This window comes from Bombina bombina, chromosome 1 (assembly GCF_027579735.1).
Source record: "Bombina bombina isolate aBomBom1 chromosome 1, aBomBom1.pri, whole genome shotgun sequence".
Lineage (NCBI taxonomy): Eukaryota > Metazoa > Chordata > Amphibia > Anura > Bombinatoridae > Bombina > Bombina bombina.
This window is the reverse complement of record NC_069499.1, coordinates 553,513,354-553,527,835: the sequence shown is the minus strand read 5'-3', so window position 1 is coordinate 553,527,835 and position 14,482 is coordinate 553,513,354. Positions and strand designations below refer to the sequence as shown.

The window sequence follows — 14,482 nt, the reverse complement described above, 5'->3', positions numbered from 1 at the left end:
AAATTTAAATTTGTATGTAATATTTTTTATTTGATATTCTGAAAGCAAAGTTAATTTTCTTCTAGACTATATTTTATCCTTGTATATACAAGAATAGAGAAACCAAGGAATGAACAAAATCATAATAGCTTATTCTATAGCTAGCCACATTAAAGGGCTAGTTATTTCATCCCTGGAAACTAGAATAAATAACAGACCTATGTCTATAAAATAAATTAAATAGTGACTCTGGATTGTGACCCCTTATGTATCAACACTATGACCAGTCAAAGGAAATTTTGACCTCAGTTACTATACGAAAATATCTGTATCATATAGGTTACTGAATTATTGCCCTTGACCATCATTAATTATCCTGAAGTGCCTTCATTGTAATACACCCTCCCTTATTTGACCAGCATTACCTAACTATGGCCGGTTTTCTCATCCTCTATTAAATTTAACCACAGTCACACATTGTTCAAATAAATTGAGAATGAACAGGATATCTGCCATATAAAGCAGACATAATCTTTCTAGATGAACAGTGTTTTTGAATGGATTAATGCTAATTTACGTTTTCAATAATTAATATTGTGTTTTTGTTTATTATGATTGTTCTATAGTGTTGTATCTTTTCCTTTGACTAATTTCCTAACAGTTCTACTCACGGGCACTAAATATGGATGTGGAGGGAGGGTGGATGCGGTGCCTGTACAGTGATGGTGTCTACCATTCATCCAATCTCCAAGAAGATCTTGTATCCTTTAATACAGTTACACTGCATTATAACATATTATTATATTTTGTTTGTAGTTTGTCATTCTCCAGAAACATACAAAGAATACATATCAAACAGGGATATACTGTATATGTATATGTGTATAATATAATCTAGGTGGAAAAAGAAAGTGGGGGGGGAGGTGAAAGTTGATATGGTGATTGATGAATGTTGATCTGCTGATAGTAAAAATAACAATTTAAAAGGAAATTGGAAGTCAAAATTTATTTTTTACGATTTATGATAAGATGTTTATTTAAAACAAACAGTTTACTTCTGTTAACACTTTTGCCTCTTTCTTTTGGAATCCTTTATTAAAGGGACAGTCTACACCAGAATTTTTATTGTTTTAAAAGATAGATAATCCCTTTATTACCCATTCCCCAGTTTTGCATAACCAACGCAGTTATATTAATATACTTTTAACCTCTGGGATTATCTTGTATCTAAGTGTAAGGAGTAGAAATGGGAAATTCACCAAATCTGAAAGGCCCCTAATGCAATTATTTGCATGTAAATAAAGTTTCCTAATAATCTATAAGTCAGATTATCTGGTTTTAAACAATTACATTTTACTAATGATAATTGAAAATAGGGGGGTGCTAACTGTCTGAATTGACTAAAGATAATAAGAAAAGAAAAAGTGACAGTATACTAGCACTCTTGCAAGTACCAATAAATATATATGGATGACATGGAGAGTCACCTGAATCAGGAATTTAATAAAACATAACTTTTATTCTGATAAGTTAATATATACATGTGAATGTATGGTGTGTGCTTTACTTAGATTAAGAAAATATATAGGGGACAAATATCCACAAGGACACTTTCAAATTATACAAAATCTATAATCCTGCACCTCACACAGCTTCAGTGCAAACTCACAATCGCTCAGATCTGCAAAAAGCAGTTATCTACAAAGGGGGATTGACCCCGCCAACAAATTAACTATAAAACTGCAGTCTAGAGCAAAAGTAAGCACCGGTCTGTGTAAGTGCAGATAAGGCAAAGTATAAGGCTATAAATGTGGAAATTGCCCCCTAAACACGCCTGTTGCGCATTTGCCATTATCACCAGCTTTTTTAAAGGCTAACCCGATCCGGGATCGCCTCCTTGCCTTTAAACTAGTAGCTAACCAATCATACTGGATGTGGATACACACCCACTTGTTCAACCTATCGAAAATCACAACGCCCATTGGATAAGAGCCGTCACGAGTGTTACAACGTCACATTATCATCCTGCACTGTAAACAAAACACGTGTGTCATAGAAATTACGGAGGTGAAGAGCATATTATGATCAAAGAGGATAAAAATCTCCATAATAAGGAACACATTGTATATCATTATCTCTTCCAGGTGAAAATTGTATCAATGCGGTTATGATCCAAAATAAAGACACAGAAATTCAAAATAGGGACATAATGAATACTATTGTACAGCGGATATTACTACATTGTATGGTAGTGCTACTCTAGTGGGACACAATTAGAAATTTAGTATCCATTCTAAAAGTAGAATGGAGATGTGTGATTCTATTACTCGATTTCAGAATACCGGAAAGTAAGCTAAGTCATACATCAAAAATCAGAGCGATTGAAACCCCTCAAATATAGCATATGGATTAACATCTTTATTTTGGATCATAACCGCATTGATACTATTTTCCCCTGAAGAGATAATGATATACAATGTGTTCCTTATTATGGGAAATTTTTTATCCGCTTTGATCATAATATGCTCTTCACACTCGTAATTTCTATGGCACACGGTGTTTGTTTACAGTGCAGGATTGATAATGTGACGTTGTAACACTCGTGACGGCTCTTATCCAATGGGCGCTTGTGATTTTCGATAGGTTGAACAAGTGGGTGTATATCCACACTCCACTATGATTGGTTAGCTACTAGTTTAAAGGCAAGGAGGCGATCCCGGATCGGGTTAGCCTTTGAGAAAGCCGTGATAACGGCGAAATGCACATCAGCGTGTTTTAGGGGCAATTTCCACATCTATAGCTGGATTTAAATTCTGTTCTTTGGGCTTATACTTTGCCTTATCTGCACTTACACAGACCGGTGCTTACTTTTGCTCTAGACTGAAGTTTTTTAGTTAATTTGTTGGCGGGGTCAATCCCCTTTGTAGATAACTGCTTTTGCAGATCTGAGCGATTTGAGTTTGCACTGAAGCTGTGTGAGGTGCAGGATTATTAGATTTTGTATAATTGAAAGTGTCCTTGTGGATATTTGTCCCCCTATATATTGTCCTAATCTAAGTTTTAAAAGCACACACCATACATTCACATGTATATTTTAACTTATCGGAATAAAAGTTATGTTTTATTAAATTCCTGATTCAGGTGACCCTCCATGTCATCCATATATATTTATTGGTACTTGCAAGAGTGCTAGTATACTATCTTGTATCTAAGCCTCTGCAAACTGCCCCCTTTATTTCAGTTCTTTTGACAGACTTGCAGTTTAGCCAATCAGTGCCTGCTCCCAGATAACTTCACGTGCACGAGCACAGTGTTATCTATATGAAATACGTGAACTAACACCCTCTAGTGGTGAAAAAACTGTTAAAATGCATTCTGAAAAGAGGTGGCCTTCAAGGTCTAATAAATTAGCATATGAACCTCCTAGTTAAGCTTTCAACTAAGAATACCAAGAGAAGAAAGCAAAATTGGTGATAAAAGTAATTGGAAAATTGTATACAATTACATGCCCTATCTGAATCATGAAAGTTTATTTGGCCTAGACTGTCCCTTTAACTCATAGCTGATTTATGTGAGAGATAGTCTCAGGAGAGTGCAAATCTTAACGTATTAATCAGTATATAACAGCAGTGTTTGCAACAATGTGTGTTACAATGTTTTACATGTAGTGTTCAAGGTATGTGCACACTCCTGATACTACCTGAGTATATTTTGAAGGAAAGGAGCTAAGTTTCAACCAAAGACCAAGAAAAAGAAGAAAGATTGATAATGAATGAGCATTGGAAGTTTTTTTTAAAACTCTAGATTTGGTCATGCTTTGAATGTTGTCTTCATATTTAAGGCAGCTACACTATAGTCTCCAGAGACTTTGTTTTTTTTTTTAAATAAAAATTTCTGTACCATTAAAAATTATGGTGGTAGATTGTTGAAGAGTAAGTAATTTTGGCTGGTCTAGAGGAGTCCTATATGGTCAGGTGTTAGATGATATCAGCTTAGATGCATATCTCAGAGATAAAGCAATGTAGCTATATAGTTTCTTAAAAAGGTTTTTGGCTCTTTACTGATATCCTCTATTTCTGCATATTTGTCACATTGCATCCTATCAGATCAATGTAATGTATATTGAGCAAAAAAAAAACAGTTTTAAAATTATAATTTAATTTATTTTAATAAAAGTTTATCCAACTGACCATGTTTAAAAAAAGTAATAGCCCTCTTGAACTTAAAGGGACAGTCAAGTCCAAAAAAAAGTTTCATGATTTAAAGGGACACTCAATCAAAGTTAAACTTTCATTATTCAGATAGAGCATGCCATTTTAAAAAAACTTTCCAATTTACTTACATTAACTAAATGTGCACAGTCTTTTTATATTTAAACTTTTTGAGTCACCAGCTCCTACTGAGCATGTGCAAGAATAAGTGTGTATGCGTTTGTGAATGGCTGATGGCTGTCACATGGTACGTGTATGCATTTGTGAATGGCTAATGGCTGTCACATGGTACAGGTGGAGTGGAAAAAGACCTAACTTTTAAAATTGTCAGAAAAAAAATCTACTACTCATTTGAAGTTCAGACTAAGTGCTATTGCATTGTCTTGTTATCTTGCATTGTTGATTATGCAAATCTACTGTGTTTACTGGACCTTTAAATAGGGAATGTAATTTTAAACAACTTTCTCTTGGAATTCTTAGTTGAAAGATAATTCTACGAGGTTCATATGATAATTTTTCAGACCTTGAAGACTGCCTCTAATATAAATGCATTCTGACCACTAGAGGGCATTAGTTAATGTGTTTCATATAGATAACATTAAGCTCATGCACGTGAAGTTACCTCCGGAGTGGAGCACTGATTGGCTAAAATGCAAGTCTGTCAAAAGAACTGAAATAAGGGGGCAGTTTGCAGAGGCTTAGATACAAGATAATCACAGAGGTAAAACTTGTATTTCTATAACAGTGTTGGTTATGCAAAACTGGGGAATGGGTAATAAAGGGATTATCTTTCTTTTTAAACAACAAAAATTCTGGTGTTGACTGTCCGTTTAATAAATGTTTGCAACTAAGGCCACCAAGCGCTATATGTAATTGGAGATCAGCCTTTTCAGGCCAGTCAGTTTGACCTCAATTGCAGGTAAATTAATGGAAACTCTTTTAAAGGAAAGACTTGTATCTTTCATTCAGACAAACAACTTAGAAGACAAAGGACAGGCATGGTTCACTGCTGGAAGATCATGCCTGACTAATCTAATTGATTTCTTTGACCATGTAACTAAAATAATAGACCAGGGAGGAGCCGTAGATGTTGCATATCTAGACTTTAGCAAAGCATTTGACACCGTCCCACACAACAAACTTATTCACAAAATGTATTGCCTTGGAATAGATGCTAAGATTGTTAAGTGGGTAGAATGCTGGCTTAAAGATAGACGACAGAGGGTTTCAATTAATGGAGTACATTCAAATGAGGCATCAGTTACTAGTGGTGTTCCCCAAGGGGTCAGTTCTTGGGCCTGTTTTGTTTAACATGTTCATAAGTGATATTGGAAGCGGGCTTAAGGGGAAGGTTTGCTTGTTTGCTGATGATACAAAAACTTGTAACAGGGTAGATGTTCCAGGAGGAGATGATCAAATGAACTGTGATATTAATAAACTAGAGGACCTGGTCAAATAAATGGGATCTGAAATTTAATATTACCAAGAGCAAAATTATGCATATAGGATCCAAAAACCCAAAGGCCAATTATAGTCTCAATGGTACATTACTGACTGTAATTAAAGAAGAAAGGGATTTGGGAATTATTATTTCAGATGATTTAAAATTTGGTACACAATGCCGCAGTGCAGCCAGCAAGGCCAGTCAAAAGCTTGGTTGCATTGGAAGAGGTTTTAGTAGCAGAAATATCAAGGTTCTTATGCCACTTTACAGATCATTAGTTAGACCAAATCTGGAATACTGTGTACAGTTCTGGAGACCATATCTTCAGAAAGATATAAATAAACTAGAAGCTGTCTAAAGGAGGGCTACTAAAATGGTACATGGTCTAAAATATAAAACGTACAAAGAAAGACTCTTATCTAAATATGTATAGTTTAGAGGATAGAAGGGAAAGAGGTGACATGATAGAAACCTTCAAATATATGAAGGGACTTAATAAAATAGAAGCTAAAGCATTTTTTCAACAAAAAAATAAATGCCAAAACAAGGGTCACAATCTAAAGTTAGAGGGTAGTAGATTCAGGAGAAAATTTGAGGAAACATTTTTTTACAGAAAGGGTGGTGGGTTCATGGAATAAACTTCCATTTGATGTGGTAAACACAAAGACTGTAATGGAATTTAAAAATGCCTGGGACATGCATAAGGCTATCCTAAGGAAAAAGTAACATGTAATATGGGTAGACTTGATGGGCCTTTTTGGTTCTTATCTACCGTCAAATTCTATGTTCTATTGATCTAGAGAAATTTTGTTTCACTCTTTGCAAAATTGCTGTTATTTAGCCATTCTAAAAACCTTATTTTTTTTGTCTTATTATATTATTAATTATTCATTTTTTCTTAACATTGTCATATTTAAATACATAATATAAATATAAGCTTACATATCAATATTATAAAGGGATCATTATACCATATATATATATATATATATATATATATATATATATAATATATATATATATATATTATATATATATATATATAATGATATATATATATATATATATATATATTCAATTATCCATTGGAAGAACAACTAGTTCCCTTTAAACATTCAAATAGTGAGTAATTCTGATACAATTATAAATCAAACAAAATATTTCTAAGGAAAGAAAAAGAATAGAGAAGGTAAAAGGGGGAGGGGAGAAAATAACTAAATCTCTTCGTCGCCCCCCCCCCCCACACCCACTTAGATTTTAAAAAAGAATACTCTTCTAGTGTCAATAATGCAATAACGCTGCTTCTTAACTTATTTATTCTGGCAAACAGGAAACATCAGCAGAGCTAGCAGCATTGGCTGCTTGATAAATCTCCCCCTTTGGCTCTTTTAACTTTTTGTAACAGTCCTCTATGTGTTTGCAGGGCTAAACACATAACATAACATGGAGTTTAATATAAAAATGAAATGCTGTAAAGAAATAGGTCATTTTAATTGTAACTCTAGAATGTCTTTTCAACTATAATTACATTACAACTACTTTAGTCTTTGTTTTTCCTCTTGGGGTATCTCACAAAATTTTGTATAGAGGACCCATGCTGTATTGTAGGACACAATACTAACTGTTAGAGCTAGTTCTTTATCATTTGTTTTACTTATCTGCTTTTTCATATTGTTATTTACCAAATACATTTTACACAGTTATAGAAATGCAAGATAAGCTTATGAAGTTGCTGTGTTAACAATAGGACACCTTCCTTGACTCATTTAAGACATTACTCTGCCAATGCATGTCTACTGCCTATCTGCTCATTGCATGGGGCAGCTGTTACCACAGTAGAGGGGATTGGAAGCACCAGCACAAGATTGCACCCAGTGCAGGTACGGTAGATTGAGAAGAATTAGCCCAGTGTAACCTGTGAATTTTTAGTATATCCATACTTGGAGATCTCTGCTTGAAAACAGCTTGTTAAAATACTTCAGCCATATAGACTGAGCCAACTTTGCTTGGGAAATCTAATCAAATACTAGCCTGTTCCATTAACCTTGGAAAGCTGTCTCAGTTCAAACAAGTAAATGTTTATTTTATTCCTTTTATGTTGTGTTTTTTATCTTTACTTGTCAGTGCTTATGTAATACTACAAAGGCGGCATGTATTTCATTATACAAATAACAAATAACAATCCTGATGTAACCCTTATTTCCCATAATAACATTACAATTGCTAATGAAGAGGTCATTTTGAAAACCACTGTAAACTGGACATACACAATGACAGTTATGATTCAAGTGTTCAAGATGTCATCCGAATACGTTTATAGACTGTGATCTACTAACAATAGTAAGACCCTTCAGTGAGATTATTCATATTTTGTTCTATGCAGAAATAGACAGTGTTAGACAGAACAGGGATAAGATACAACAAATGTTTTCCCCAGGCTGAGTGATCAGATGACTCTCTGGATTTCATAGGCCAATGTAGAATAAATGTAGAATAAAAAAGGGCTGAAACTGTGCCTCCTTCTGCCAAAAATACTTAAACCACTAGATATTATGTGGCAACAAAGCAAATCCCATTGGATTCTTAAAAGTAGGAAATGGGGTTAACATTGAATCTGTACTCCTCTTTTGTACTCCTTGCATATAAACATGAACACACTAGATCCATTTTTAAACAGAGGAGAGACTAATCTTACTAATGCCTGTTCAGACACTATAGATAAAAATCGCAGTGCCCTACATTTAGAGATTTCAAGAAGAAGCAGGGATCACCGGACAAAATAAAACTTTACTAATTTTATGGATGTTAAATTTGAATAAAAGTGAACACACAGGTGTCATATGGTTTAAATACTGGCAACAGATATAACGGCTGATGTGTTAGCTGTAGTCTTAGCCTAAATGCACCTGTCCTGCAATTATTAATTTAAAAAGGGCAAACATGTCAAATTTAAGTTAATTGTTAGAAGATAATAGTGAATACGGACTGGTAATTTGGAAACTTGTGAAAGATGTACGGTAATCTCCAAGGTAATATTGTAATATCTTTTGATTTATGCTGTTGCTTTCTCTTTCTGTACATATTAAATGTATCTTTTTGAAACTCAAATAAAAAGATTAAATTTTTTTTTTTTTTTTAAAAAGGTAATAAAGTTTTTTCATTGGATAAAACCAATCCTTTATCAACCAACCAAATGATGTGTTTTATTATGACCACATCCTAGATTTTTCTATATTCACTTAAACTAATTACACTACCTGACAAAAAATATTGAACTAGAGTAAAATGGCATAAAAGATAAATCTTAGACAAATGCTTGCAAAATTGATTCTAGATATGTACTCTCAACAGCCTAACATACTGATTAACTTTTCCATACCCTAGCACATATTGCTACCATATGCAATATATATTTTCATCAATCACAGTTCACTTCTAGGGGAAATTTCCCTGAGGTTATATCTAACATATTGATGTGACAAACTGATTTTGTGGGGGTAAACAATGTAACATCAATTATGAATCCTATGCTAAAATCCATTGGCCCTCTTAATATTGCAAGTTATTAATTAGATATGTACTAAACTAAGACACATTCTCTTGATAATTAGAGCCTGAAATTGATCAAATTGTACTCAGAGTTTAAACCTAAAGGAACTCTAGTTCCCTATCTGTGAATCCAAAATACCTGTGGCTAGTTCTCTATCTATATCTCCACCCTCCCTTGCTATCTCACTACTTCTTATATTGTCCACTTAAGTGTATCTGCACATTTGTTGTGTTGACTCATGAAGTGCTGAATGAGGGGAGTGGAGAGGGAACCTGCTCTTATATTTGAAAGGTGTTCACATATTTTGGAATGGACTTCCCTTGTGGTGAGTCCAACATATGGTACCTGGCATGTTATGCAAGTTAGGAGATATACAGCATATACCTGCAATTAGTACATATTCTATTCTTACAAACTTCCCCAGTTACTGTACTTTTGAAGGAATTGCCCACTGCAATATGCTCACAAGCCCTACAAGATATATTACTACATCTATATACTACTTTGAAACTTAGCCAAGGTAATCAAGTTATATTAGTGGGTTGCAATTTAGTGGGAGAGACCATGTTATCTATGGATTTGCCTTTCCTAAATGCATATTTGCATCCTTTTCTTACTGTATCCATCAAACAGGAAGAAAACAATGGCACTACTCAGGAATAATGAACGTTCCCCATTTGAGAGAAAATATATGTTTAATATTGTAATAATATAATAATAATATACTAGGGATTGGTGCTTGTACTGGTCATAATCTATACAAAAATCAGTGAAGAACTGATAGAAGAGTACAAATGTAGCACTCATGAACGTTAAGGAAAATATGTGGAAAAATTAACTAAAATATAACTTTTACTAAATATTATTAAAAACTAGGTGTATACATACAATTTAAAAGAATATGTTTGTCTACTGGGATAAAGCCCAAAATTATGTGGACTTTAATAAGACAAAAAAAACCTGTTGGGGTATTGAATTTGTCTCATATATGAATAACTAACCAAAAGTGCTGACTACTGTTATGGTATATAGTTTACATGTGCTAGAAGTAGGTACTCATAGGTTCACCATTAATAATCACTGGATATGTCAGACATCTATACCCTCTAATTATCGTGGGTTATGAGTATGTGACCGTACCTTTTAGTATCACAGGAAAATAATTATAGATATCACGTCTTGGTACCTTCAGACAGTCACATACTCATAACCCACGATAATTACAGGGTATAGATGTCTGACATATCCAGTGATTACTAATGGTGAACCTATGAGTACCTACTTCTGGCACATGTAAACTGTATACCATAACAGTAGTCAGCACTTTTGGTTAGTTATTCATATATGAGACAAACTCAATACCCCAACGGGGTTTTTTTTGTCTTATTAAAGTCCACATAATTTTGGGCTTTATCCCAGTAGACAAACATATTCTTTTAAATTGTATGTATACCCCTAGTTTTTAATAATATTTAGAAAAAGTTATATTTTAGTTCTTTTTTCCACATATTTTCCTTAACGTTCATGAGTGCTACAATTGAACTCTTCTATCAGTTCTTCACTGATTTTTTGTATATGTATCATCAAACACTCATCTGCTGATAGGGCTGAAATTGTTTTCTTAATACTTCCACAAATCTGATGATACTGGTTACTATATTGGGCGACAAATGTAACCCATTAAAGCTGACATAGGAGCCAATTTAACAAGCTGTCAATCGGCCCAAATGCAGCTGTTTCCGCACGAGCCTTCAGGCTCACCAGAAACAGCAGTTAAGAAGCAACGGTCTTAAGACTGCTGCTCCTTAAACTCTTACACCTCCTCCGAGGCTGCGGACATCAATCTATCCCAATCTCATACGATCGGGTTGATTGACACCCCCTGCTAGCGGCCGATTGGCCATGAATCTGCAGGGGGCGGCATTGCACAAGCAGTTCACCAGAACTGTTTGTGCAATGATAAATGCTGACAGGGTAAGCTGTAGGCATTCAGCCATATCTGTCGGACATGATCCACTGAGCGGATGATGTCGGACAGACACTTGATAAATCAGCCCCATTATCTCTTTTTGTATTCCTTACCAATAAGTGATCCCTCTCTAGGGTGTCTACCCATGATCGAGTATTCTTTATAGCTTATTGGGGTAACCCCTATTCGGCAATCACTGTGATAGATTTTCGGCCTGTTGGACATATTTTTCAATACGTGTGTTATCTCTTTTAGTCTTAGTGAACTGTCCTCTAGCCATTGATCTAAACACACTTATTAGATGACAACTATGGGCATGAAGGAGGGTGTTTCCTATAGGGCCCCACATCCACCCTCCTTGACTCCATACCTAAAAGGGTCACTTTCAAATAGTTAATTGACAAAAAAACAAACTCATGGGTGAAATGGACTCCTACCAGATTGCCATTCAGTAGGTCCACAAAGGACTTGGCTTCCAGTTCATGACCACACCATATAAACAAAAGCTCATCTATATAGCTACGGTAGTAGGCTATTCTTTCTTTTAAAGGATTTTAACAGCTCTCACCAACCCATAAAAAGGTTGACATAGGAGGCAAACTTAGCCCCCATAGCTGTCCCACATACCTGGAGGTAGAACGCCTCTTAAAATTGAAATAAAATGTGTCAAAAAAAAAAGTGTGACTCTAAGAACAAAATTGCATCTTGCTTCCCTTTTCAAAAATAATTGTAATGCTTAAAGACCCTTGGAGTGCAGGATGGAAGAAAATAGAGCTCTTACGTCTACTGTTAGCCAATGGTAAAATGGTTCCCATTGAAATGTATTAATTTCCTTTAATAGCTGTGTAGTATCCTTTAAATAGCTAGAAAGTTTACCCACCATAGGTTGTAATATTTCATCTAGCCATTGTGATAGGTGTTCTAAAAGTGACCCAATACCGCTTATTATCAGTCTACCAACCACATTATCCAATCTGTTATGCACCTTCGGCAAATGAATAAAAATGGGGGTAATGGTATTGGAGACCAAAAAGAAGTCATAAGTAACCCTGTCCAAAAAGCTTTCCTCTAGACCATCATCTACTAGATGTCTTAGCTCTCTCTTGAAATTGGGAGTAGTATCAAATTCCAATACCTGATATTTTGTAGGATTATTCAACTTCCTGCGTTCCTCATCAATAAAGTAAGACCTATCCATGGCAGCCACTGAGCCGCCCTTATCGGATCACTTTTTTCTTGTTATCACTTAAATGATTTAGGACTTGTTTCTTCCTCTTGGTCAAATTGCTTTTCTTGTTATTACAGGAATAGGATAACTCAGTCAGGTCCTTTTGAATCCTTTTTTGAAAATTCTCCAGGATTGTGCTTCAGCTTTAAATAGCGTAGAATGTGAATTATTTTTTTAAAAGATGGATATGACTTTAGAGACTGGGTGGATCTTCCACATCTCCCCTCCTTAAATTAAGCATCTAGACTTTCTAAATCACAAGCTTCTTTAAAATTTAGATTGCCTCTAGGTGGAGACTGGTCAAAAATTGTATCAGATCAGTATTAGAGTCTTATATACAACTTCCCCTAGACTAAAATGAAAAATGCTTTTTAAATTCAGATTACGTATCAATTTGTTAACGTCTAGCAAGGTCTGAAATGGTTTAAAATCTTGTGAGGGAACAAACGCTAGACCCAAACTTAAAACTCTAATCTCCATTTCTGTCAGATCTAAATTAGACAAATTAATTACAGATTTTAATGGTATTTTGTCTGGGGTTACCCCATCTGTTTGGATAACGACTCTAGTGCAATCCATCTCTTTCACCTTCACCTCCTTTTGTTTTTTTTTTGGGGGGGTTGGGAAAAAACTGGGCCAAATCTGCCCTATCCAAGTCCCTAGGGGCATATGAAGGAGTCTTATACTCTGGTCTGGGGGGCATTTGATGCTTTGAACCTTTCCCTAAAATACTGGCTTGTGGTTTAGTGGTGCCACTGCCGTCAGTAAGATTAGACATATGTACATTGTTATAAAAAAAACAAAAAAACAATGGCACTATTAAAGGCAATCCCCCAAGGTATTGTATTGGAAGTGGTGCTTTGCATTAATAATTAGTGATGTCGCGAACCTAAAAATTTGGGTTCGCGAACTGCGAACACGAACTCCTGCAAAAGTTCACGAACCGGCGAACCCCCATAGACTTCAATGGGCAGGCAAATTTTAAAACCCACAGGGACTCTTTCTGGCCACAATAGTGATGGGAAAGTTGTTTCAAGGGTACTAACACCTGGACTGTGGCATGCCGGAGGGGGATCCATGGCAAAACTCCCACAGAAAATTACACAGTTGATGCAGAGTCTGGTTTTAATCCATAAAGGGCATAAATCACCTAACATTCCTAAATTGTTTGGAATAACGTGCTTTAAAACATCAGGTATGATGTTGTATCAATCAAGTAGTGTAAGGGTTACGCCCGCTTCACAGTGACAGACCAAACTCCCGCAGCGGGTACAACATCATCATCATCACACCGTATGTCCATGTGTGTAATGCTGCCTGACTGAGACATATCCCTGTTATCTACATCCTCTGGCAATAATGGCTGCGCATCACTCATTTCTTCCAACTGATGTGTAAATAACTCCTCTGACAGATCAAGTGAAGCGTCTGTGGTGCTAGTGTTGGTGGTGGTGGCGGCAGGCGGGCGAGTGGTAACTTGAGAGGTGCTGCCCAAAGATAAGCTGGAGGAGGATGGTGCGTCAAGGTTCGGAGCGGAAGCTAAGATTGGATGTCCTGTGTTAAAAAGTCAACTATGTCCTCAGAACTTTTCGAGTGCATGGTACGTGGCCTCTGAACACTGGGCATTATTCTAGGGCCAAAGGGAATCACAGCACCACGACGGCACCTGCGGGGTGGCCTGCCTCTGCCTGTCATTTTTTTTTAAATGTACACTTACACTACTATTAAACAAGATATGAGTGGTGCCACTGGGCAAGTGGGCACAGTATACGCTGTGAGCCTGACACAAAAAAGCAGACTGATGTTTCACAGTCCAAAAAGTTTTTATTTTTTTAAATGTACACTTACACTACTATTAAACAAGATATGAGTGGTGGCACTGGGCAAGTGGGCACAGTATACGCTGTGAGCCTGACACAAAAAAGCAGACTGATGTTTCACAGTCCAAAAAGTTTTTATTTTTTTAAATGTACACTTACACTACTATTAAACAAGATATGAGTGGTGGCACTGGGCAAGTGGGCACAGTATACGCTGTGAACCTGACAAAAAAAAGCAGACTGATGTTTCACAGTCCAAAAAGTTTTTATTTTTTTAAATG

At 35.7% G+C, this 14,482-nt stretch overlaps 1 protein-coding gene across 1 annotated transcript in view; it reads left to right on the top strand.

Annotated features, from left to right (window-relative positions):
* Nucleotides 1-640: 640 nt before the first annotated feature.
* LOC128645614 (aldehyde oxidase-like) overlaps nucleotides 641-14,482 on the top strand; it is a 196,049-nt gene continuing 182,207 nt past the window's right edge. The window contains 2 exon segments of the mRNA XM_053698721.1: nucleotides 641-739; nucleotides 7,406-7,514. Coding sequence (XP_053554696.1) covers nucleotides 666-739; nucleotides 7,406-7,514 — 183 coding nt within the window. The 5' untranslated portion in view covers nucleotides 641-665.